The sequence below is a fragment of the Elephantulus edwardii genome, unplaced genomic scaffold (assembly GCF_000299155.1).
Source record: "Elephantulus edwardii isolate Elephantulus edwardi_28Jun2011 unplaced genomic scaffold, EleEdw1.0 scaffold00007, whole genome shotgun sequence".
NCBI classification, from domain to species: Eukaryota; Metazoa; Chordata; class Mammalia; order Macroscelidea; family Macroscelididae; genus Elephantulus; species Elephantulus edwardii.
In genome coordinates, this window is record NW_006399757.1 from 30902843 (window position 1) to 30929754 (window position 26912).

Consider the following 26912-nt stretch of genomic DNA (forward strand, 5'->3'; position numbering starts at 1 on the left):
ACAACAGATCTGAACCTTGTCCTATCCTGCACCATCAAAACTCATCTAATCACACACTTTAAATGCATGTGATTTACTGCATGTAAATCAGAACTTAAAGTTGAAGAAACAGATGTATGCATGTATTTAGGAACCTGATGTATGATAAATAATGCTACACACATATATACACACACACACACACACACACACACACACACACACACAGAAGACCCCAGAAAAAGAACACATTATTTAAAAAGATGGTTTGAGGGCAACTGGCCCACAAAATGGAAAGGAAAAAAATAAAGTTAAATTACTTCCTTTTTCCATATATAAAGAGTCAAAGCCTAAATGTGAAAAGATAAATTTAGGAAATCCATAAAGAAAATGCAAGTATCTTTGTGATCTTGGATTAAATATGTCTGAAAACAAAATATGAAGAGTGTCAAATATATCAAATATACAGATTGATATTAGTATCTAGAATATGCAAGAAACTTCTGCAAACCAGCACACTAAAAAAACAAAAAAAAAACAAACTAACGCTAACTAAACAACTTGCAATATCTGACATTTACACTGATGCACAAATTCACCAAGACATCAAATAAATTCACTTTAGAAAACAAAACAAGACAACACTTTTACAGATAGCAAGTACTTTTAAGAACTAGAAAGGCTGTTAAGCAAAACATTGATGAAGAAATAAAAATCAAAAGCCCTTAGGCATTCATGGGGAAAAGAGAACTGTTTCACCAACAGTAGTATTTAGCAAAAGCAGATGTGCTCATACAAAATGGTCCTACATGGTACTTCCAATCACATGCTAAGCTTCTAAGAGCTGGACAAGTAAGGATGACAGAAGAAGAATTGATGCCTTTGAACTGCAGTGCAGAAGAGCGCTGAATACCCCAAGGACTGCCACACGAACAAATATGTCATAAAGAAAGGGCAACCTGAGTGTTCCTTAGAGGCAAGGGTGGAAAAGCTTCATCTCACATACTTTGAGGATGTTATTATTGTTATTATTTGAGCATGTTATCACTGAGTAGGAACCAACTCATAGCTAAGCCTCCAGCAAGTTTTCAAAGGTAGCAAATTGTATGGGAGGACAGTGACCATTCTCCTCCTGCATCACAGCTTGTGGTTTCCAACTGCACTTTGGGATTGCAAATGCAACTTCTTAGCACGAGGGGCTGTTCCCTGGAAAGGGACATTATGTTTGGAAAGGTAGAGGAGTCATCTAAAGAGAAGACGACCTTTAATGAAATGGACTGATGCAGTGACAGGTGCATGTCTGAGACAAGGGGGATGGTGCAGGAAAGGAAAGGGTTCAGACCTGTAGTTCATAGGGTCTCTATGAGTCATACTCGAAATGACAACACCTAACAACCAACCAGTCACAAGTCCCTACACTTAAGATCATAGTTTCCTACAAACATCAAAATCTCTAAAGATACTTGGCAAAGCACAGCCTGATGGGCTCGCTTTCATGGTTTCTGATTCAGGAGGTGTCAAAAGTTTGCATTCTAACAGCCTTCCCAGTGCTGCTTCTGCTACAAGGTGTGGACCACACTTTAAGAGAGCCTCGACCCTATTCTCACACGTCTTGAAGAGAGACGGGTACAGTGTGTTCATCACAGTGTTGCTTGTTGTGGCAAGAGTGGGAGTGAGCTAAGCGTCCATCACTAGAGAAAAAGGGAAGTGAAACGGGATGCACACAAAGGCAGCCGTCAGCACCAGTGCCCTAGATACAACTGGAGTAATGCAGGTCTTACAAAGGAAACACAGAATGAAATTCTGTGGCTTTTTAGACCAATTTGGAAACGTTCATTATGAAAAATTTCATGCCAAATAAAAGGAAATAGAATGGAGCTTAAGATAATTAAAAACAGTCTGTTGAACAATGAGACATAGATACTCAAGAATGTACATTAAACATACGAGAACAGAAAGGAAATGGGGAATGAAAAAAGAGATAAAACAAAAAAAGCTAAGCAGAGAAGTTTTTATGTCAAGAACTGAAGAAAGTGATTCATTCCATTCTCATCACCCAAAGTTTAAAAGGTAAAAGCCTCCAAAGTTACCTTAAATTTACCACACCCACACACCTGCACATCATGGTGGCTTCAGTGAGGTCCTGGTGCCTTCCATCATCACGGAGGCAGCTCTGCTCACCACAAAGACAGTAAGCAGGCTCTAGACCTAACCTCTGCTAAGCCCTGGACTTCCCCTCCTTGAAGAGAAGTACAGGTGCATGGCATGTGCTGCAATCTGTGTTTTCATCTTCCTCTGTGTCTCTTCCGTGTTTGGGGGGGGTGTGTGTGTCTTCCTCTGTCTCTCTTTATAAGTGTGAGTATATCTTCCTCTATGTCTGTTCTTTACCTCTTGGGGGGGTGTTCTTTGTGACATCTGTGGACAGGGGCATGTAGAGTTATGTGTACTGGAAGAGGGAGGCTGTTAATCTATGGCAGTAAAGAGAACTTTGGAGAAGAACAAAACACTCACAAGAAGACAGGTCCACGTTTGCTAATAAGCCATTCAATGTGATGCTACTAGAAAGCAGAAATCAGTAACAGAAGCAAGCCAACTTGGAGGAGTACCGTCACCCCGCCCTCCCTTTACCTTTCTTCACTCCATCTCCTCCACACCCAATGCTGCCATCTAAGCACATTAATCCAAAATATGATCCTCCTGTGTTTGGCTAGCTGCTCTTGTTTTTATTGTTAGATGTCAGAGTCAACTACAACTGTGCTCTACAAGCAACTGACTGAAATTTTGTCCTAAGCTGCACCATTCTCACACTCCCCATCATGCTCAAGACCTCTGTGTCAACCTGTTTTGTTGAGTGTCTTATTCTCTTTTGCTGACCCTCTACTTTCCCAAGCATGACATCTTTTTCCAAGGACTGGCAAAAGTGGTAAAGGCTTACAGCTGAAGTAGTTGACACAGAGCTGTAATGAGGTGCTGCAGAGTCCTCAGCCACTCAAGGCAATTGGGATTGAGAAGAACTATGTCACAGGGCTTCTCGGCTTCAGTCTCTACAGAATCGCCCCTATAGAAAGCCCCACCTGGTTACTGAGTGGGTTTCAACTGCCAGTCCTTTGGTCAGCTGCCAAGAAGATAGCCATTTGTGCCATGGGGGCTCTTCTCAAATGTAGCACAAGTTGGTACATAACCATTTACCTTCCCAGTCAAGAACATTTAAAGCAAAACTAAAATCTCTAAAACTAGGCATCCCAGAAAAGTTCTTCCAGAAAAGACTTTTGTGGCTATACCTATCATTAAAAGATAGATAGATAGATAGATAGATAGATAGATAGATAGATAGACAGACAGACAGACAGACAGACAGACAGACAGGCATCCTGTCAGGCCACCACAGGACCCATCTGGCCACAGCTTTTCCCTACAGCCACAGAACAGTTTGCCATATGAAATGATGGAGCAATATGGAATCATAAGAAAATGATAATGCATTGGTTATGTGGGGAAATCTAATAGGTCCTTCTGGTTAAGAGAGCCAGGTCACACCACAAGTGTGCCTTTAGAACATGGCTTCCAAGTGGTTCTTCGCTGGCTCTTCCCATTTCATTCATGGCTAATGGATCCAAATTTGTACATATGAATAATAACCAGCTTTGGTAATATTATGGGTTTAAACCCTGGCTTGAAATACATTTTCCCTCTTAGGAGAATAAGGACAGCATGTGCACAGAATAGGAACTAAATCTTCTGATGTACAGAGCCAGAAATAACGGTGCCCCGCTCAAAGATGGTGACCAGTCTCACTTTTAATCTTTGTTACTTCCCACAGTCCTCACAATAATCCAATCTCCCACAGCAAGCTCCTGAAAGGACCCACTATGGCCTCTTTCAGCCTCCCAATCCTAGCGCTTTGACCTCTAACTCTTTCTATTCCATTTATCCTTCAACTTCACCCAAATTGTAAAAATTCAGATTTGTTGTCATTGCATCAACTATGACTGAGGAAGTTCAGGCCAGCTTAAAGGCCTGCTTTTAAGGACAAAAAAATGGCTATCCCCGAGGAGAGACTACAATAGTAAAGCGTGTGCAGAGAGGTAGGCTGGTAACAGACTCATGCCTCACCTCCCCCCAACGACTGGGTCCCATCTTCACATATAAATAATCCAATATTTTGATTCCCAAGACATCTGTCTTTCCTGTAACAGGTGGTATAACAGAGTTAGGAATTCAAGAGTTTTCCTGAAACGCTTTTTGTGAAATAAAATTTTACAAATTAAAACGTATTTGCTGTGCACTCCACTGTCACTCATTGCTGTCCCATGACTCAGAGCTGACCTTCCAGTGAGTTTTCAGAGGCGGTCATCACAGGAAAAGAGATTGCTCATCTTTTCCAGGAACACTGGTGGAGTCAAACAGCCAGAGGGCAGGGCCTTTGGGTTAGCAGCACAACTTCCTCTGGACTAGGCCACCAGAGCTCGCCAGGAGGACTTCTTACTTTTAAAAAACAGTCAAATGCAAAGGTCCTTTACCCCACCGAAGGGCAGCGAGGGAAAAGATAACCCACAATTGAAAATGGAGAGATTTAATGGGGGGAGGGGATAGTAAAATGAGCTGAGTTTACAAACTAAAATTATCTATATAGTCAATACAAATAATTATAAATGATAATGTGTCAAAATGCATTGGCAATGCCATGGATACTTCATTCTCGCAGTGTCGAAGAATGCTTCTAGACTCAATCAAAGGGGTATGGGATAAATGAGATAAGCTTTCCTGGTATCAAAACTTTTTAAAATTTTCAGATGAAGAAGCATTTACTGTATCTCTAAAGTGGCTAACAAGAAGTTAGGTCCTGTGCAAGATGCTAGGGGTTCTCGGGTGCTCTCGACTGGAGTTCTGGTGGAGAAGCGAACAGCTTCACTGACAGCCAACCAAAGAGCTCATTATTCTAATGGACCCGCCCACTCCCGTGAGAAGGCTGTGACCCTCTCCTTCCATAAAGATCTATAGCCTTGGAACTCCTACAAGGCCATTCCACCCGTCTGCACAGTCACCAAGTCAGAATCAATTCAATGACAATGGGCTGTTTCGTGGGAATTTTTCAGATGTCCGGTGGCCTAGCGAGTGGGGAGTTGCAGTTCCACCCAATATGGGGCAGGTTTGAATCTACTGGGACAATGATAAGCAATCTCTTCCCATGTGATTACAGCCTCTGAAAATCCCCTGGAGGGTCAGCTATGAGTTGGCTCTGACTCAAGGCCATGGGAGCTAATGGCAGTTTAGGGAGGTCTGGTGGCTGCTCACTTGAAGGTGGCACCTGTCAGGCAGTCCAAACCCACCAGAAGCTCCATGGGAGAGAGTGAGCTATCTCATCTTGTGCAATTTACAGCCTCCAAAAACCCACTGGATGATCAGCTACCAATCCCAATCGGTTCCCACCCAACCACAAGGAATTTGAAATCAGAATGGCAATCTGATCTGTCACATTAACTAATGTCTTACAAAGAAACGCCTAAAAGATCTGCAATCGCTATTACCAACACTGATGGAAGTGCAGAAAATACATCTTACTTAGAAATGTAAATTTCTAGTCTCTGAAGCAGAAGTGAATGAGACAAAAGGCTGTTTCAACATTTTACACGCACGACAATCATGTTCTGCAAAATGACCTCTTAAACTGTGGCTGGTGGCAGCTGCCAACTCTTGATACACAGCACGTCACCAAGCTAGAGAAACCCAGAAACACGCAAATTTAAGAGAAACTCAGAAACACAACACAGTTTCAGAGAAGCGGTGAAAGGACCAGGGCCTCAAGACCTTGACAAGCCTTTCGGGAAGGTAAGAGTGCTTCTGTGTAAGGCAGCTCAAGGAGTTCCCCCCCAACGCTAGCACTTCCAACAGCAGGCAAAGGCTGCTGCCGCCGCTGCTGCTGGCTCGGCCAAGGCATGGCTTCTCCGGAGCTGGAAGGCTGCCACCTGCTGAATCACCAAACATCCCTGGGCTTCCCTTGGAGCAGTGACCAGACAGGCACCCATCCTCCACAAGGCTTCTCCCCTTGGACGTCTTACACGCTGACCTACGAAAGCACCCAGCCTTCTCCAAATCCCCACAAAACTGCCCAACAGCCCTAGACAACTCCAAATCCTACCCCTCCATCACAGATCCCACTCACCCCTTTTCTGTCCACTCTATCCCCCCAGAACATTCAACTACCAGTGCTAGGAAGCGGGGAGAATTCACAGCACACCAAGACAGGCAATCACCACTCTCACAGTCAGGCTGTTTCTACTCATCACCAGACCTAAAAGCAAAATAATCGATCCAAACGCCTTTAAAAGTCCAACTGTGCTCCCAAAGAACAGAAAAATGGCAACCCCAAAACCAAACTCACTGCCCTTCCGGAGGTTCCTGACTCATAGCAACTCTCCCCTGGAGAGATATTGATGGGTTCAAACTGCTGACCTTTGGGTTCCTAAGTGAGCGCTTTGACACTGCGCCACCAGTATTCCTGGTAAACGTCATGGAATCGCAGGCAGATGCTCAAAACACACACACACAAAATAAATCCCTTCCAAACGCAGCCTTCACTGATTTCATAAGCGTGTCTAGCTGAAATCTGTACTGTTTGAAGGTGAAAAGAAACATCTGAGAAGCACCTGCCTGGATTCTCTTCTTTCCTTCCGGCCGTGGCAACCCTCAGCTCGATTTCTACTAGCGAGTCCCCAAGGAAAAACAAGCGTTTAACCAAAAGGGGCCAGGCTGAGTCCGTTAGCAGCTGGACCTGGGCACCCACCTGGCCCACCAGGACAAGACCCGAGCCTGAGTTGGGGTTAAGTCGGGGTGAGGCTCCTGCTTGCTGCCGTTTCTCTGCCCTTGACAAGTCGCCTCGGAATCGCGGACCCTCTCACTAGCCTCCTAGATGCTGTTCGGTCTGAGAGCAGCGGGTGGCCACTCCAGGCCTCGCCCCTAACACCCCACGCGGCGGGGGCAGCCCCGCGGGGTCCAGGCCCCCACCCCGGAAGCGGAGAGATGGCAACGCAGCCAGGGAAGGTGGAGCTCGCTCTTCGGGAAAGGGGGTCCCACCTGTGATACTGCCAGGGGACATCAGGGGGCTGTGGCGGGGGCGTCTCCGAGCCCTGGCGCCTGACCAGCTGCGATCCAGCCCCGCGGTACCAACTGCCACGCCGCCGCCCGGGCAGTGGGGGTGGGGGCCGTGACATGGGGGTCGGCCCTGGTGAGCGTCTGCACCCCCCGGAGGAAGAAGGCTCCTAGCGCACCAGAGCCCTGGCCCTGCCACCGTCCCCCAACGCTCGCCCCAATCCGACCTCGGGCAGCATCCAAGCCCACACGCAGCACCTCTGAAAAGGTGCCCACTGCCGCCCCCGCCTGCCCGCCCACCCCAACTTGGCCAGGGCGCCTGCGGGCGGCCCGCCTTCTCCCACCCGACTCCGGCCGCCGGACGGACCCCGCGCCCACCCTCAGGGCCGGCCGCACGGGGAGGAGTGCCCGCCAGGTAGGAGCGAGCAGCGCACGGGCTCCGCTCACGCCCCCTCGCTCCAGGCGGCCGGCCCGCCGCTCCGGCATCAGGCCGGGCCGCCAGGACCCCTCGGGCCCCCGCGATCGCGGGGCCTCTCGCTCTCCCCGCCCCACGACTCACTTGGGGAGTCGCAGCCGCCGCCGGAATTCCGCTCGCTGAGCCCCCTGCCGCGGAACGAAATCCGGGGCAGGGCAGCGTCGGGGCTCCGCGCACGGATCGAGCTCTCGGGCTGCCTCGCTGGGACCGAGGGAAGCACAGCCTTCCCTGGCCGGCCCTCCCGATCCGGTCCTGCCCGCTGCCACCGCCGCTGCCCCGGCCGCTGCTTCGCTGGTGCGAACGCTTCCGACTTGCCTCCGCGAGCCTCTAGGGCTGCCGAGCATGCCCAGTCCGCGGCCCCAGCCAGCCCGGCTTCCCGCGCGGCCGGAATCCGCTCCTCCGGGTGTTCGCGGCGGCCGCGTGGAGGCGGTCCGGTCCGGCCCGGCGGGCGGGGTTCGCGGGGGCTCGGCCCGGGACTGGGGTCTGCGCACCCCGGGATCGCTGGGGCTGTTCTCAGTCCTACTTTAACCCGATCGAGCGGAGGGCACGCTCCCATGTCGAAGAGAAAGCTTCAACTTACACAATCTTAGAGGGTCGTTTAATGAGGCCAGGTTTTACCATGAGAATGGAAACAAGGTAGGGCAGAGTGAAAAAGTTGAGTTGGAGCTGGTGAGAGAAAAGCAAACGCACACTCGGGCTGTCAGGAAGCTGCAAACCCAGGCACGAGTTTGCAAGCTTCCCGAGGATGCTCCTCTACACCAAGCTGTGATATCGTTGATTACTCATATGAGGGGCGGGCTTCAGACTCTGCGGCCCATCTTCAAGTTTCTGCCCCCATCTCCCACTCCTCTCCCCCCAGGTATTCTTAGGAGTCTTTGCAGGAGACCCTCCAGAGCGAGTGAGCGTGGAGGCCTCAAAAGCTTTAACTGGGCGGAGGAAACTCCAACCGCGTCAGGGACGCCCCGCCCCCCACCCGCCGGCCCCTCGCAGCTGCCACGAAAACCCGGAGCTCTACCGCCCTCGGGCAGGAGTACTACGCATGCCCAGTAGCCCCACCTGGTGCGGGTCGCCCGAAGGGAGGCTCTGCTGCGCTCCTTGACCAGGACTCCCGGGTTTCAGTTAGGGGTGTGCAGCGGCGATAATGGGCCGTCCGCCTTAGCGCCTCATCTACCCGGCCACCCCACGCGGCACCTCCCAGGCAGAGAGACGTCTCAGACCTTTGCCTCCCGCGGGGTCGGGAACCTGGCGGGCGGGGGAGGGGGCGCGCGGTACTAGCGGCGTGACACGTGACTGTCCACGGCGCGTCAGGCAGCCATCTTCCGCCAGGCCATCGGCCCGCCCGCGGTCAGCGCAGACCCGGGAGTCTGCGGGCGGACATCGAGCGCCCCCCCGCCCCCGCCACGCCTTCCCGCTGGGAAGCCTTGGCTCCGCACCTTCCTCCGCCCCGCTCGGGGGCGCCGGGGGCGCGGCCAGGGCCCTCGGATCGTGAGTTCCCGCCACGACTTGGCGCAAACAACTGCGAGACCCAAGGGACAAGAGTCGTGCTGCGGCCAGGTGGTGCAAGGCCTCTGCTTCTCCCCCAGAGGCGGAAATTACATCTAGAGTTCGCTTCGTTGAGGCTCCGGCCCCCCAGCTGTCCCTCTTGGAACCTCCTCGCTGCAGAGGAGGCGTGATTTGTTGGCAGGGATGTCTGCACCGAGCCTACGCTGGTCGGGGGACAGTTTGGATAGTGGTAACACTGAGGGCAGAGATTCCTTGAACTTCATGCCACGAATTACCTGACGATCCCACGGCCAGCCCCATCCCAGTCCCCAGGGAACTTGTTCAAAATGTAAACTTTTCATCCCATTCACATCTCCAAAATCACTCAACGGGTGTAGTCCTGCAATCGCAGTTAACAAGCCCTCCAGAAATCTTTTAACTCATCCTTGCAGCAACCCATTTTATAAGTGGGGCGATTAAAAATTTACGACCTCTCGCTACCCAACAAAGTGTGGAGCATTCAAGCGTAGGCTCTCTGCTCCAGTGCGGTGTTTAGATTTACGTTACTCTCCACCGCCAATTCTTTACTGCCCCTCTTAAAAAGGTAACTGTTGTTGCCATCAAGTTAAACAGGAGGAGATTGCCGCTCTTTTCTCTAACACAGCAGCTGGTGGATTCAAATCGTTTGCCTTTGGTCTTGCAGTGCCACTCCAACCCATTGGGACACCAGAGCTCCCAGTGAGGAAATGAGAGTCAAGTATGGCTAACAACTGAAATTCAGTTCAAGTACATGTTATAAACGTCTATTGAGAGCAAAGCTCAATGAGTTATAGTAGCCCTTCTGGCTATTTTTGTCAGTTCGCACCTAGGAGGTGGAAGATAAGACTGCTTTCTTGTGATCGTTTTGAATTTTTTTCCAAATGTGGATACTGTTGTCGGGTTTTTCTCAGGACATTCTGCAGAATATCCTCCAAACTTAGACCTTCTTAAAATAAGGTCTCAGTAATGACCTGGTGCATATTTGTGTCAAGGCGTTTTAGTAAAATGCCATTCCCCTCCTCCCAATATAAAGGACCGAATTTTACAAGATAGTAACAATTCTTGAACCTAAATGCTGTGTGCAGGTGACTCTTCCACTTTCTGTATGTTTCGAATTTTTTGCCATTAAAAGCTTTAAAAAATGTGTTTCGATGACTAGTGCCTTTGGGTTACACAACATCACATGCCTAAGTAAGGTATAAAAGATATGTGTCAGGGAGCTCTGGTAGCCTAGGGCAAGAAGCTGCACTGAGAGCTTGAAGGTACATGGTTGGAATCCACCAGATGCTCTGCTGGAGAAGGAGGGGCAGTCTTCTCCTGTACCAGCCGGATCTGACTCAACAGTACACAACCCAAAGATACATGTCCTTTAAATCTAATTTCATAAAATAATTTGGGGACAAAGAGTTAAGGATAAACACACAGGAAACAAATTCTAAAATGGTAAGAATAGTTAGGTTCTGGCTGAAGTGATTCTAATTGATCCTAAATGCTGACTGTCCCTAAAAGTAGATTTAGTTAATCCTTAAATGGCTACTGCTTGTCATCTAAGGGGGTGGGGGGAATTAATGAAATAGTTCTCTATCTCTGTACCATCAAGAGTTTTTCCAGTACATATTTTAATCCACATTTTAATAGGTTGAAGTGTACATGTGAGAAAATGATGAAATGGAAAATGTTACATATGCACACTATCAAAAACTTTTAATAAGCAGCATATTTCTGATTTTCAAATATACAGAATATCATAAATTACATTGTTGTCAAGACAACTAAAAAAAATTCACCAAGTCACAGCCTGTCATTAAAATATAATAACACTAAGAATACTGAAGCGAATGTGCCAAAAATACCTGTTCTCAGGTTAGTAGTTTCTTTCCAGATGAATGACTTTTACCTTTATGCCATATAACTAAGAGTTCAAAATGGGATCGTTTTTATCCAATTGACTGGGGAGCAGCAGCTGCCACTCACCAAACCTTAAAGGCAACATGGTGCTCAGGAAGCACTCAGTGGGCTCTGGACTTTTCAAGTCGAACTAGAATGTTTAACCCTGTGGTTTAGCCACTATAGGAAAGGAATGGCAGCCCTGGGTTACTGGTAACTTGAGTAACACTCTTGTGTACCCATACTTTTCTAATCTAAAATGAACGGATGGACGGAAGTGTTCAACTTTCAGCTGTGTGGTAGATGGTGAGGGAAATTCATGTTCAATGACAATTTCATGTTCATGTTCGTGACAATTTCTGTGGAATAATCTGAGGCTACATTTCATTCCCTAAGCAGCGGGAGGAAGACTTCAAGCTTCTCACTGTAGCTGAGTCAGAACGCACTCATATCTGACCCTCCATTGAGTTTCCAAGCCTGTAAATTGCCCAGGAAAAAAGTGCTCATCTTTCCCCTGGTGGATTTGAATCCCCAGAGAGGTGCAACTTTACTGTTAGCAGCACAACTTACAATGGACTAGGTACCAGAGCTCATGAGGCCTCTCAGTCCTTGACATTTTTGTGGCCAATGTATAAACCAGACTTCAAGGCTAACCAGAAAAGCCACTTCCCTGTAATAAAATTCTTCCAGGTATCTGTCTCAGACATTAGGTCTGGTAACATTCAGTCCACCAAACTCATTCTTATGCCCCTGGTTAAGTTTCTTGGCTTTATTAATGGCTTTGAGTTTTTATTACTCAGCAAAAAACATAGAATTGATTTGAAGATGCTGGGGTAGGTAGGAGGTGCAGCCAAGGCTCAAGAAAAGATCAGAACCAGGACCTGAACTAAGAGGTTTGCACTAGAAAATGGAGTGTTGAGAGAAACCCAGTACATCTCTCTCTGTTCCCTCTGCAATTATGTAAATATATTCTTTCCCCTTGGAAAGACCATTTTCTACCTTCAGTTCTCATTGACCATTTGAGAGCACCCAAGGTTTTAATCTGTTCCAAGGAACTGCAACCATGATTCCACCATATATATGCCTTAATGCCTTTGGTGGTGGTGATGCTGGTGGTTGTTGTTAGATGCTCTGGAGTCCATGAACCACTGATCAGTGCTCCCATTTTGCACACTCCTCATGATCTCTGTCATGTTCAAGCCCATTGTTGCAGTCACTATGTCAATCCATCTTGTTAAGCGTCTCCCTCTCTGTCACTGACTCTTTACCTTTCCCAAAATAATGTCTTTTCAAAGAGCTGGCATCTCCTGACAACATACCCAAAATGTGTGAGACGAAGTTCCACAATCCTTGTCTCCATGGAGAACCCTGATTTCACTTCTCCCAAGATAGATGTGGTGGTTTTTGGCAGTTCATGGTGTATATCAACCCTCTTCACCAACACAACAATTCAAAAGCATCCATTCTTCAGTCTACCTTATCATTGCCCAAATTTCACATCCATATGAAGCAATGAAAAACATTATGGTTAGGTGCACCTTAGTCTTTACATTTATATCCTCACTCTTTAGCACTTTACAGAGGCCCTTGGCAGCCAATTTGTCCAATGCAACACATCTCTTTTTTTTTTTTTACTACTGTTATGGGTGTTGTTGATTGTGGATCCAAGTAAAACTGCAGTCTTCCTTTGTTTAATTGAATTCTGTTTTCTCAGTTTTCCACTATCAACTTGGTCTAATCTTACTAATATTTCAAGGCCTGTGTCTATTTCTACTTTTTCCACATTAAAGTGTCTCTACCTTCTAGGACCCAGAAACCTCCTTTACACACATACTGGCACTTGTTTACATCTCCTAACGTTCTCTATGCATTTATTGCATGTTAAGTCTTGATGACTCTCCAGCTCCTTATTAAGTGACATACCAAAAGCTATCTATTTATATTCCATCTTCCAGATTATCTAGTTCAGGACGTGGACCCAAGTGAACTCACTCTAGGTATTTATGGATGGTACTCTGTGATTCTCTACATTTTGCTTTGCTATTGCTCTGCTGGTTTTTGTTTTGCTGCTCCCCGCCCGCCCCCCCCCCACCCCGTTAGTTAAACCACTGGGAATGAAAATGTATTTGCTGCATTGTCCATGTCTAATTAGCTACCACCTTTGCCAATCTGCCATGAACATTTAAAAGGGATTTTCAAATTAGACATTTATGACTGGAAACTAACCAGGGCCTGATAAAACAGTGCCATCATCAGAAATGCTGAACTCGATGATGAACACCATTCTATTGTCAAGACTTGCAATTTATTCTGGTTCTTCAAATAGTCTATGTGTAACTCCAGGCAAGGCTTAATTATTGCCTCTTAAAATGAGAACAATATTACCCACCTTTTCTTGCTGTTTCCCATGGGTATCAAGAGAATTCATTAAGTCTTTAATATATGTCTATAAAGACTTTTATAGATAATTAGAAGTAAACATAATGAAAACATGAGGCAGTGCCCTTGAATTATGAATGTTTGTTGTATTTAGCAATTATCTTCCTTCTAGACACAAGTATTGAACAACAAATGTCGCACACAAAATAATGAATATGTTGTTGGGTCAGCTTCTCCCCACAACCACTGTTTCTAAACAAGTCCTAGATATTCAGGACTAATTGGATACTTGAGATAAAAATTATATTTCAAAAAAAATTGTATTTCCCACAGCACGGAGCTCTCATGGCCAATGGTAAGAAGCTGTGCTAAAGTGCCAAAGGCAAGTGGTACAAATTTACCAGATATTGTGTGGAAGCAGAATGGGCAATCTCCTCCCGTGTGATTTACTGCCTCTGAAAATCCACTGGAGAGTCAGCTATGGGTCGGCTCGGACTCAACAGCACACGCCAACAACACAGAAGGTAGAGTTATGTAATATTATCACCTAAATTTCATAATGCCTGCATTTTCTCTTTAAAGACTTCAAATCTAGGCCATGCTTTGCAAAGACAGAAGCAATAGGGAACTTTTTCTTTTTCTTTTTTTTTTCTGGAACGTCAACAGCACCTCCTTGCTTTGCAAACTTTTGAAGGAACATATAGAAATTCTCACAGCAGTAGCTTTATAGCAAAAAAAGAAACCTTCTGCCTCATTGACAACTGGAAGAGGAAAGTTCCATCACACCTCAGGTCATACCTAGAATAATTCGATAAAAATTTTGTTAAATATTGTGAGCGACAGTTTAATCCAAGTTTTCCAACCTCAGCACTGTGGACATATGGGGCCAAATAAGTCTTTGTTGAGGACGCTCAGGTGATGTAGTCCTAAATGAGTCACACTGGTAACTCAGAGTGCCCCTCTGGTGGTTCGAATCCACTGGCTTCCCTATGGAGAAAGATGGGCAGTCTCCTCCCATTACAATTTACAGATGGAGGGTCACTGTGGGGTGGAATCAAGAGTAGAGATTTTATTGAGGCAGAGCCAACTCACAGCAGCGGGTTGGTTTTGTGGAAGCTTTACTGGATGTTGGAGAACATTAAGCGGCAGCCCTGGTGTGCTACAATAAACTACTCAGTCTGACTCATAGTTATGTAACTCTCATCAGATGACTGTATTGGACTATGTCAATGAGGTGCTTGTGGCCCATCAAGGAGGTTTGACAGCTTGCTAATAATTACCATGTACATAAGCTATGTGGTACCCTTGGAGGAATGGGATCAAGTAAAGAATGTGCAGGAAACCCTAACCAGAGGATTGGTCCATTTTGCCAACTGGTCAAGCTTAAAATTAGCCATCCCAGAGGCAAGTAGGGAGATCTCATAACCAGAGAAAAGAAGAGAAAGGAGAAGAGCTCATCCTCTGGACTCAGAGTTCCTGTGCTAAGAAGCTCCCAGATCCAAGAGACAGAGTAAAAAACAGTGGTCAAGAAATGGTGGCAGCTGAGGCAGAAGAAGCAGGAAAGCAGCAGGAGGCTTCTGAACTCACTCAGGTGAGAAAGCTGGGGAGTTTCCTACAGTAGACTTGCACGTGGGGTGAGGTGCCGCTCTTACAAACCATGAAGTTAAAATTAAAAAAAAAAAATTAAAGCTTTGGGCCAAGGCTTAATGGCAAAGTGGTGTGCCTCTGGGCACTTACCAGCAGAGCTTTAAAGAGCGGAGGCCGGAGACGAAGGAGTCAAGAGGTTGAAGGCCATAGAAAAGCAAGCTTGGGGCACTGCTAAGAAAGGCTAGCCTCATTGAAGAACTGGGTTCTGCTACCTCCCTGCTAAACCTCCAAATCATCAAGTAAGTTTGTGAATTCGTTTTGCCCATTGCAGTGAAAACCCAGCAGGGAATGATGTGGGAGAGATCAAGGTCAGAACTAATAAAAAGGTCAGAGGGTAGAGGGTGTGTCTATCCTCTGCCTCACAGGAATCAGCCATAAGCTGATGTTGAAAGTGACTCTCTCCCCATCTCATGACGTTAACGGAGGTACGATGCTGTCTCCATGACATTTTTTACATCTCACTCCAACCAACTAGAAACCAGCAAGTACTTGCTGCAAAAGGTCAAGGATTGTAGTCTTCAGTATGGATTGAAGCCCAATATCAAGAAGACAAAGATTCTCTCACCATTGGGCCACTTGGCAGCAACATGATACATGGAGAAGAGATTAAGTTTATTAACAATTACTGCTTGCTTGATTCCATAATCAACATTCTTAGCACCAGCAGTTGGGAAATCAAAAGATTTGGAAAAATCTGCTGTCGGAGACCTCTCCAGAGTCCTGAAAAGCAATGATGTCAGTCTACAGACTAAGATGAACCTAATCCAGGCCATGATCTTTGCAATTACTTGCTATGTATCAGAGTTCGACAGTGACTAAGGATGACAGAAGACGAACTGATGCCTTCAAATTGTGAGGCTAGAAATGAGTCATGAATATACCATGGACTGCCAAGAAAACAAACAGATCTGTCTTGGAGAGGGTGAAACCAAGTTTCTCCTTGGAGGCTAAGATTTTGAAGCTCCATCTCACATACTAGGCACATGGCCAAGAGAGACTGGTCCCTGGAGAAGGACATCATGCTCAGAAGGGTGGAGGGATAGTGCACGAGAGGAAGACTGCTGATGAGACGGATTGATATAGTAACTGGGGCAATAGGGATTGGTGTGTCGGAGTTAGTAAAACTAGCTCAGGACAGGTCAGGCTTCAGAGCTGTTGCACAGAGGGTCGCTATGTGTTGCTGGCGACTCAACGACATATAACAACAATAACAATAATGCTAAATATTATTTGTCATTCATCTAAAATTCTAATTTAGCTAAATAACCTGTATTACGAATTGTGAAATCTAGTAACCTTGAAAGTCTTTATCTCCGTCTCTTACATCCAAACTCTCATAAATACTGTAAAGATTTTATTAAAAACAACAAAAATGTTTGAAGTATAAAATAATGTTAAAGAGGATTTTTAGAAGAAAATGCTGCTAGGCTAATAGGGAAAGCTGAAATGGAACAAAAAATTTGAATAAGATAAATTTCTTTGAAAAATGTTTATTTTTCTATTGAGAATCATGAAAACTCCTTAAAAGTCATCCAAAACTTTACAGGGTTCATTGTTTGATTTCTTTCCAAATGGCTGCTACTCATAGGCTACTTAGCAGTTATACAGAAAATTATGTTGGTCAAGCATTCATTTCGGATGAGTCAGCGTTGTGGGAAGGCACAGAGGAGACTCTGATACCAATAACTTGTAACCTCAGGGCCAAGAAGACCTAAGGTTCACACTCTTCGTTTTTGCTGAGCTCAATTTCCCAATTCTCCTCACCTGCTACTCAGATCAGGAAAGTCATATCACCAAGGAACTTGCTAGAAATGCATATTGAGGGGGAGGGAGATGCCAACTCAGATCTACTGAGCCAGAAACTCTAGGAGTAGATTGCAATTAGCCAATGTTTTAGCACATTTTAGTTAGAAAACCACTGTGCTACAGCCCTGACTACACATAGGGACACATCTGGGAAGGTCTTAGGACTAATGATGCCTGAGCCTCACTCCAGGGATTTTGATGTAATTGTTCAGGGCGTAGCATTCTATACTCTCGATTGTCAGTGAGAAGAGACATTTCTAATATTAGAAGTAGATTGTGTTACTCTTTTCTTTTAACCGAAGTCAGTCATGCATAAAGGCAGCAAGAACAGCCACTATCTGTTTTAATTCTTCAAATTAAAAATCTCAAAAAGGTCAACACTCCAGATGTATAATGTCCTCCTGAATCCCCCCAAATCCACCACTTAGAGTCTGTTAGAGTCAATATTCTGTAATAGAAAAAGATTATAACCAAGCCACCAAAAACTACCCAAGTATTCATTTTCCTCTTGGAGGTCTCACTTTCTCATATCTACTCCAGTGGTAATAATATTCACCCTTTGCAGAGTTTGGGAATGAAGAAGGCAGAGAAATTGATCAAGATGCAATGTTCAGAGTTAAAACTGAGACAGCCTTGAACCATGACTATGATTGTCAGAATGGAGAAAGATTTGGACAAGACTCAATAAATTCACAAATAGAACAGATCTAGTGTGTGTGTCTTTCCATAAAAACGGATGTTGTGTGCAGTCAACTCAGAACCGACTCATAGCTGACCCTCTAGTGAGCTTTCAGAGGCTGTAAATCACAAAGAGGGAGACTGACCATATTCCTCCCTCAGAGCAGCTGGTGGATTCAAACTATGTGCCTTTGGGTCGGCAGCTCAGCTCCTTACCATTAGGCCACCAGGGCTCCCTTTCATAATAACTACTTCAATAATTTTCTTTTGTCACCCTTCCCCTTTTTGCATATGGCTCATACACTCCATCCTTTTTCTTGTTTGTAGTGTATACTTTGGTAATCAGTCTCATTTTGGTTACAAGACCTCAGTGCCATTTAAAGGGATCATTCTTACAATATAGGTCCTAGTGAATTGTGCTGCCAGCCCCACGGCCATGTTCAAATCTACCATCTTCTCTACGGGAGAAAGATGGGCAGGTTTTCTGGCCTTGGAAACCCAGTGGAGGGCAGCTAGGAGGTGGAACTGACACAACAGAAGTGAGTTTGGTTTCTCCTCACTGCATATTATTCAATTATTCCTATGTGTATGCTCAGGTTAACAGGATCTTTTTTAATTCTTCTTTAGTGATCATTTTAAACTATTTGTTAATCTTAGGATAGATGTCACAGCCTTTGCTATGAGCTAAAAACCCTCATTGTTATGAGGCTGCACTGCTAGCCTCTGCGTGCTCTGTCATTAAATGGAACCTTTCTCTATATGGCTTCTTAATATAGATGTTGAGATAGATGGGCAGACTCGAGTTAACTGTTCCCACATGGGATGCTACTCTTCCTAGGAGACTGTTGAAATCCACGGGTTTAATCATTCACTGAGCGACTTTGGAAGGAGGGCTGGTCAGCTATGGCCATCTAGGAGTTAGGAAAGGACACTAGGGATGTCTTTTCAAGGAAGCCAGGCTCACAAAAAAGAAAAGATCCCCAATGGATCATGGGCATGAACTATGAACTCTCTAAGACCTACTGGGTTAGCTCTCAAGGGCAACAAGGAGATTGAAGCAGAAATTCTTTGTCTAAAAGTACACGTGAATTTCAGTAGAGAGAAGGGGCCAGAGGTGGTCCACAAGGGTTAGGATGTAAAGAAGGTAGTTAAAAGCCTGGGCTTTGGAATCAGCAGTTGGAGTTGATTTTGGGCTCTGCCACATACTAGCTGTATGATACTGTCCCAATGACTTACTCTTTCAATGCCTCAGTTTACTGGCCTGTAAAATGTGGATGATAGTATTCATTCATGTCTGGGTTGTATAGATTACCTGATCCAGATAAAATATTAAAAAATATTCAGCTCCATGATGTCTGGGGTGGGGGGGAGAGAGAGAGAGAAAAAAAAGAAATATAGAGTTAAAACTAACCCATCGCTGACCTCTGGTGGGTTTTCAGAGGCAGTTAATCACACGAGAGACTGCACAGCTTTCTCCCGCAGAGCAGCTGGTGGCCTGGAACAGCATGCTTTCATAATTGTAGGATAGATAGATAGATAGATAGATAGATAGATAGATAGATAGATAGACAGAAGATAGATATAGATAGTTCTTTTTCTCAACCATCCGTCCTGTGGTCACTGCCTCTGGGCAGTGCAGAAATCCACTTGACTTCCTGATTTTTTGTCTCCAAAAATTTAAGTGTTAATTAAGGAGCTCTAATGGGATAGTATGCTTTTTGTTACTAATAAAAAGGTTGGTGGTTCAAATCCACCAGGCACTCTGCAAGAGAAAGATATCAGGGTCCTGGAGATCATTCACAGCTTCAGTAACCTGAGAGAGGGTCACCATGAGTCAGCAACAACTCGACTTGAGATGGATTTTTTAAGACTGAGACCAAGTGTCTTAGAAATAGGAACATGAGGTTTCTTTTCACCCTAAACTAGGGGGAGATTCTATTGGGATGGGGGACAAGGAAGAAGAAAGTTTCCCCCATAAGCTCCACAGTACTGCTCTCAGGGAGACAGCAAGGCCAGCCTGGGAAGGGCCGTCTGACAGCCTCGACAGACATGACTGTAAGCACCCTAAGAGTCTTGTGTGTGTGACTCTTGTGTCAATTCGTCTCTGACAGAATTCCCTTCATTCCTGCTGACCTTCTAGCAAACGTGACATTCTTTCTGGAGAGTGGTCTCTTCTGATGATGTGTCCAAAGTAAATGAGTGGAGCTTTGCCATCCTTCCTTCTATTGTGTAGTCTGGTTGTATTTCGAACAACATTGTGTTTTGATCCACAGTTTTCACTGGCTTATTTTTAGGAGAATGTAAAATCTTTCTTCCTAGTAGGTCTGTAAGTGCCACTAAAACCTGTCCCCTGTAAGGGGCCCTGGCTGGCAGTTGAAAGACCAGTGACATCACTTTTAAGCATTATAGCAACATACAAGTTCTCACTGGATAACAAGCTGACAGATTGGTGGTGGCGCAGACATACCGATGAGGGTGAAGACCACGAAGGGCAAGGTAACATTGTGTGCTGTTCTACGTAAGGCCACCATGAGTCAGAGCTGAGTGTGCTACTAACAGGAAGTCTTTCCAAGCCCTGAGCATGGGTGAAGATAATAAGAAGCTGCCACAGTCACCTTCCACTGAGGTGGGCAGGGGACAGTGCACCATCCCAGGCTCCCGGGCCACCTTCCTTCACTGTGCTCTTCAAATTGTGACAGTTCCAAAAAGGACTGGAAATATGCATCCCCGCCCCAAAAAAGTTTTCACCAATTAAGTAGAATTGAAAAATGAATGGAAAGTAAGTAGAGCTGCTAAAAATTAAGTTCTATATCCTATACATAAGTATCTATACATAGAGGCCTAGAACTCTCAGTGTTTTAAATCAGTCATTTAAAAATATTAATTATTATGCTAATCATTATTATTATAATTATACTGCAAATATTGCTATAGGTGGTAGGGATGATCAGGCAGAATCACTACAGCCCCCCCAGACAAATCCCCCTCAAGCCTGTTGCCATTCAGTTAATAAATGCAGGGAACCCTCTGCTCCATCAGCTTCCTTGACTGTAATCTTCATAAAAGCAGATTACTAGATCAGCTACATATAGTATATACACTGCCAGAGGTGCCACTAGAATCAGTAAAAGCTCCAGATTATCTCAGAGGTTGTTTCATCCACATTTCTAGGCATCATTGTACTGTCTCGTTAACACCAGGTGAATCACTCTGGTTTGAGAAGCATCATTTAAAATAAATAAATAAGACTTTCTGCAAATCAGTGATTATGAGGTCAAAGGCTGAAGCCTTCTTTCTCCCAGTACATCTCTGTTCTCCTTCCATAAATTATTCCCCCCCCCCCCATTTTGTTGTCTCTGCCTTTGGTGGATGTTTTGTAGTGGGTTTTTGTGGGTTTTTTTTTTTTTCAGTTGCATTTAAATGTTTTCTATTATTTCAGCATGAGTAAGATTATGTGTCATTTCAGCGTCCTTTATCAGCTTCTGTCTTCCTTTCATGAAATCTGTTGATGGAGTGTGAAGAAGGAACCACTGTCATTCATTTCCACATTTTATGCTTGTCGTTAGCTCTCGCTTCGAGCGATGCTCTGATCTCTCCCAGGTCTTTTGAGACAGATGCCTGCAGAAATGAGCACCTTGTCTCTTCGCACTCTCATCACACTGATTCAGAGGCAGCAAAAGAGGGGAGTCTTCTCTCATCTCTCTCTGTCTCTCTCTCTCTCTCTGTTTCTCTCTCTCACATTCTCACTCTTGCTCTCTCTTTCATCCACTCACTTACTTCACAAATAGTTAATGAGGAGCTTACTGTGTGGAAAAAACTGACTCATGTACAGGTACCTGGAAGACAAAGGAAAGCACAGACACAGTTCCTGCCTTCTTGGAGCTTACAGCCTGTTGGTGACACTGACTTTTAATCAAATTAACACAGTGATAAAAGTATACTTACTCCTCAGAATTCCTGGTTTAATTGATTTGGAATGGAGCTCAGGCATCTGTACGCCTGGCATTCCTCGCAGATCTGCCATGGCTTGACTTTCTCCTCTTTTTGATGACTTCCTTATTACAGGGTCCTCAGTTGAGACACTTCTGGTTCTTTGTTCTTGGTAGTTCTGAGGTTTCTACCTCTGCTAGCTTCCTCCATTCTTCTTTTATCTCCAGGAGACAAAGATGTTACAGGCCACATCCAGGGGAAACTCTCCTTTCATCAGAGTAGAGCTGTAACCTAATTAAAGATGTTGCAGCCCGTCCTAATCCACTTATAACCAGTGGTCTGATCACTTCTCTGATCATTTCATGGGGAATGATTTTATCATTACACAACTACCTCTAATCTTCCCTCATGAACATCACAGAGATCACAGTGACAACACCTAGCATAATTATGTTATAATGAGGTGGCATTTATTTTGAGTGGACACAACTCCTATTTGTGTGGGTCTATTTTCTGGGTCTTCTGTTTGTTCCACTGATCTGTCCATCCTGCTAGTACCATGCAGCCAGGCTTACTGTAGCTAAATCTTGAAATTAGGTAGAGTTATTCCTTTCATTTAGTTCTTCTCTATAAAAATTGCTTTAGCTATGCTAATTTTTTTTTTAGAATACTTTTGTCCACTTTTGCTCCACCATGGAAAGAATATTCAGGATGCAAGCAAGCATTAGAAAAGGAGGTTGAGGTGTGGCCATACCTGACAGCAAGTAAAATGGTTCCAGTAGGTGCAACACCAAACAAGACTCCTTTTTTTTCTTTTTATTTTAATGAAAGTTTACAGAAACTTTGGATTTCCATTCATATATTGTTGCACTTTTTTCTCCCTACCCACCCCTCCCCTCAGTTCGCTTTTTTCTCTTGGGGAAAAAAAAAATTCTTTCATTGTTAAACAACCCTCCCTGCCCCCATGTCCACTTTACTATGCAGCTCTTATTCTGGACTCTTGTCATGAAAATAATACCTAATAACATATTCCTTTTAAACAGTTCTCTCCCTCATCTGTTTCAATACAGTATACATTATTTATCCTCTCTTATCTTAGGTTCCCCCTAAACCTGATGTCAGTCCCTTTTTACAACAGTGGCACTATGCAGTATTTGTCCTCTTGTGACTGAGATATTTCACTCAGCATAATGTCCTCCAGAGTACCATTTTATATAATAATTCATGAGTTCCTTGTTTTTTAATGCAGCATAGTATTCCATTGTGTGAATATACCAGAGCTCTCTATCCATTTGTTTGTTTATGGGCACTCGGGTTGTTTCCAACTCTATGCTATTGTGAACAAAGCAGCAATAAACACGCAAAAAGAATTAAAAAAAAAGAAAAAAGAAAAAAGAAAAAAAAATAAACACGGGTGTGCATATGTCTGCTTGGGTAACAATTCTGGTTTCTTTAGGGTATATTCGGAGTAGTGGAATTGCTAGGTAAAATGGCATTTCTATGTTGAACTGTTTGAGAAAGTGCCATACAGCCTTCCATAGTGGTTGCACCATTTTACACTTCCAACAACAGTGAATAAAGGGTTCCAGTTTCTCCACAACCTTGCCAGCATTTGTTGTTTGTTGCTCTGTTGAATGTTGATATTCTTACTAGGGTTAGATGATATCTCATAGTTGTTTTGATTTGCATCTCTCTTAGACATGCAAGATTCCTTAACAAGGGGTAAATTTGAAAAGATTTAAAAAAATATGATACCTTCAGATGAACAGTCTGGAGGAATCAGCAACAAAGAGTTGTTGCTGTTGTTAGGTACCATTTAGTCAACTACAACCTGAGACACTATGAACAGACCTGAACTTTGCCCTATCCAGCATCACCCTCATGACCTCTGTCATCCTCAAGCCCATTGTGGCAGTCACTATGTAAATCCACCTTGTTGAGGGTCTTCTTGGCTTTCTCTGACCCTCCACCATTCCAGCATGATGTCTGGCTCCAAGGACTGGTTCCATCTGAGAATACACAGAAAGTAAGTGAAACAAAGTTTCACCATCCTTGTTTCTAAGTACTCAGGCTGCACTTCCTTCAAGATGTATCTTTTGGCAGTCCATGAGATATCCAATACTCTTCAACAACACCACAACTCAAAGACATTAATTCTTCTTTTGTTATCCTTAATCACTGTACAACTTTCAGATGCATAGGAAGTAACCGAAAATATCATGGCTTGGATAGTACACACCTTAATCTTTAAACTGACATCCTTACTCTTTAGAGAGGCCTTTGACAGCAAATTTCACCAATGCAATGTGTCTTTTGAATTCTTGACTGCTATTACCATGGGTGCTAATTGTGGATCCAAGTAAAAATGAAACCATTGACAACTTAAAGTCTTTTCTCCATCTACTATGTTGCCTATTGGTCCAGTGGCAAGGATTTCTATCTTCTTGATGTTTAGATGTAATCCATATTGAAGGCTGGAGTCTTTGATCTTTTCAGTAAATGCTTCAGGTCTTCTCCACTTTCTGCAAACAAGGTTGTGTCATTTGCACAAAGCAGAATGTTGACCAATCTTCCCCCATCCTGATGTCACATTCTTCTTCATTATAGTCCATCTTCTTGAGTGATTTTTTTCAACATACAGATTCAATAGGTTTTAAGAAAGGATATAACCCTTTCCTTTCATTAAGGAGTAGAGCACTGAAATAGATAGGAAAATCTGATGTCAGACTCTGGCTGATAGAGATTGTCATTGCTTATGTAAAAAGAAGGGGGGGAGTAAATTAAAATACATTTATAAGAAAGACAATAAATAAAATTAATTTTTTAAAATGTATGCCAGTCAGGCAGCAAAAGTGGTTGTAGTGCTATATGAAATTCACCAGGCAACATTAAGAGTAAAGGAAAAAAATGTTTAAAAAAAATTAAAAGTAAAGAAAATTATCATAAACTCATTCACAAATAAAATATGTTCACCTGATACAATTAGGAAATATACAATTTAAGTTAGATCAGGAACCATATTTTAAATACTAAAATTATTATTAAACAGAATTGTATTTTTAAAGAAAATGCTTTCATGATTAGTCATGCATGGTGTCATGGATATGTGTCCCTCAAATAAGTGTTTATTTGGCTGGGACACAATCATGAAAGAATAGAGAAAACTAAGCAGAGAGGGAAGGACTTCAGTGCCATCAAGAATGAAGAACCAGAAGCAGAGTTCATCCTTTGCACCTATGCCTCCTGAATGTCGCATCATCAAGATCCAGGAAGACATTGATGCCAAGACACATGGAAACCTCCAGGGAATACTAAGACAGATTTTATCCTTTCAGCATCTGAAAGGTTTTTTGGTTCCTCCAGAACCAAAAGAGCGAGAAAACTACTTGAGCCAAATCCTGAACTTGGACTTGTAGTCTCCAGAATACTAATAATACTAATAATAATATTCTAGATGTCTACTGTGTTCTTAATAGCACTAGGTAACTAAGGCACACAGCTTCTTCAATTATTGACATTGTCAATAAATTCAGTTATTGACGTTATTGTCATGTAATTTGTTATGTCTGTGAAGCAAGACTTCACATTTCTGGCTCTACAAACCACCTTCAAAGGTAAGAAAAGTGCATATACCAGGGTCTCATTCTTAGAAGTCTTCATTCCATTAGCTTGGAGTAAGACCCAGGTCCGGATATTTATTTTCAAGAGCGATGTCACAATTCACTGGCTACTTGAAATGGAAGCATTAAGTTTAAGAGGACATTATCAGACGCTGTGGAGTTGCTGCCAAACATTTAAAGCTCTGAACCTTTCAAGTTCACAACCTTGGCTGCTTTGTCAATCCGTTGAAGGCTTATAAAAATCTCAAGGTTTAGACTGCACCCCAGACTAATTAAATCAAAACCTCTGGAGGAGGTATATAGGCATTGGCTTTACAATATATGTGGCCAAGGTTAAGAACCGTGACTTTGAGAGGGGAAAGGCTGCTATTAAAATGTCCGGGATGAATGAGAAGAGCAGATGTTTAGATCTTTGGTCCTTAGAAATACAGATCAAATGTTTAAACATCCTAGTGTTGCTTCAGTTCTGTTGTCTGTCAGTGTTCACCTAAAGTTTATGAAAAGAAGCTTGTTGCTTAAGGTTACTGGTTATTTCAACACTTAGAATCTGAGATAAAACAAACAAAAGGCCAAACACAAAATCCTGTTGCAACTGAATCAATTCGACTTCATGTGACACAGAGTAGAACAGCCCTCCAGGGTTTCCAAGGCTTGAAGCCTTACAGAAACAGATTGCTACATTTTTCCTCCTCAAGATACCCACTGAATAGATAAATAGTATCCAACATACAAGGAATCTATTTCAAATCCAGTAAGATTTGTTGTGGCGGAGTTATAAAGCAGGGTCATTTTGGGATGACTCAAATGGACCAAAAAAAACCCCACCCCAAAAAACCCAAAACCAAAACCAAACCACACCTCATTGCCATCATTCAGAACCTACTGATTACTGACCCTCCAGTGGGTTTTCAGAGGCTATACCTTGCAGGTGACACTGGTCTCATAAGAAATTATTATATTGAGGGCAGTGGAGCTGAGCGGCTGTACAAAAGTGGCTCAAGATGATTCCAGAGGACTTGGATCTCAGCTAAAAGATAGCACCCCAGTAACTGAACTATCAGCCAGTGGCCCTTTTGAAAGCCATGATCTTCTTTGGAAAGGTTTTTCTTGTGAACTTTTGCCCCGTCATCCTCTTGAGCTATCAGAAAAAAAGTTCCAGCTCAACCAAGATAAAATGAACTTTTCCACCCTGAGGAACATCCAGGGTCTGTTTGCCCCTCTGGAGCTGCAGATGGAGTTCAAGGCCGTGCAACAAGCTCAGCGTCTCCCATTTCTTCCAAGTTCAAACCTCTCACTTGATATTTTGAGGGGGAATGATGAGACAATTGGATCTGAAGATATTCTTAATGATCCCTCCCAAAGCGAAATCATGGGTGAGCCGCACTCGATGGTGGAGTACAAGCTCGGTTTGCTGTAGAGCGACGCTGGCAGCACACCTGAAGGCCGCAGGGCGTCCAGATCTGTCTGCTTGGCTGTGTGCAACATTAAAAGTACTGACACACTAAAAAAAAAAGAAATTATTATATTATAAGTTAGCAAAAAAATAATGGAGGACAGTATTTTACAGTGTTAGAATGGGAAAACAACTATGGGCTATCATCTCGGCTGGAATTCGTGTTCTGTTTTCAGCTTTGCAATAATTTAAACTATTTTAGTCTGTGATACAGTAAATATTTAGATTAAGTTCTTTAATTAATCAATCAATAAGACTTGAAGAAAAACATACTCTGTTATGTCAAATGAGATAATGGTTACCCATGGTAGACAGTGTTTGGTGGAGCTCCCAGATTAAAACGAGCTTGGAAGCAGGAGTTGCATCCACTTCTGAAATTACTTGCTCCCAGAAATCCTATGAACTTGAAGAAACCATGAAAGTTAAACAAGTGTTTAAGTCTTTCGTT

General features: G+C 43.9%; 1 protein-coding gene across 1 annotated transcript; it reads left to right on the top strand.

The window, feature by feature from the left end:
* Positions 1-24953: 24953 nt before the first annotated feature.
* On the top strand, positions 24954-26428 carry LOC102866787 (proteasome maturation protein-like). The gene is made up of 2 exons (XM_006880394.1): positions 24954-25005; positions 25980-26428. The coding sequence occupies exons 1-2, from the start codon at positions 24954-24956 to the stop codon at positions 26426-26428; spliced, it is 501 nt and encodes a 166-aa protein (XP_006880456.1).
* Positions 26429-26912: the final 484 nt, after the last annotated feature.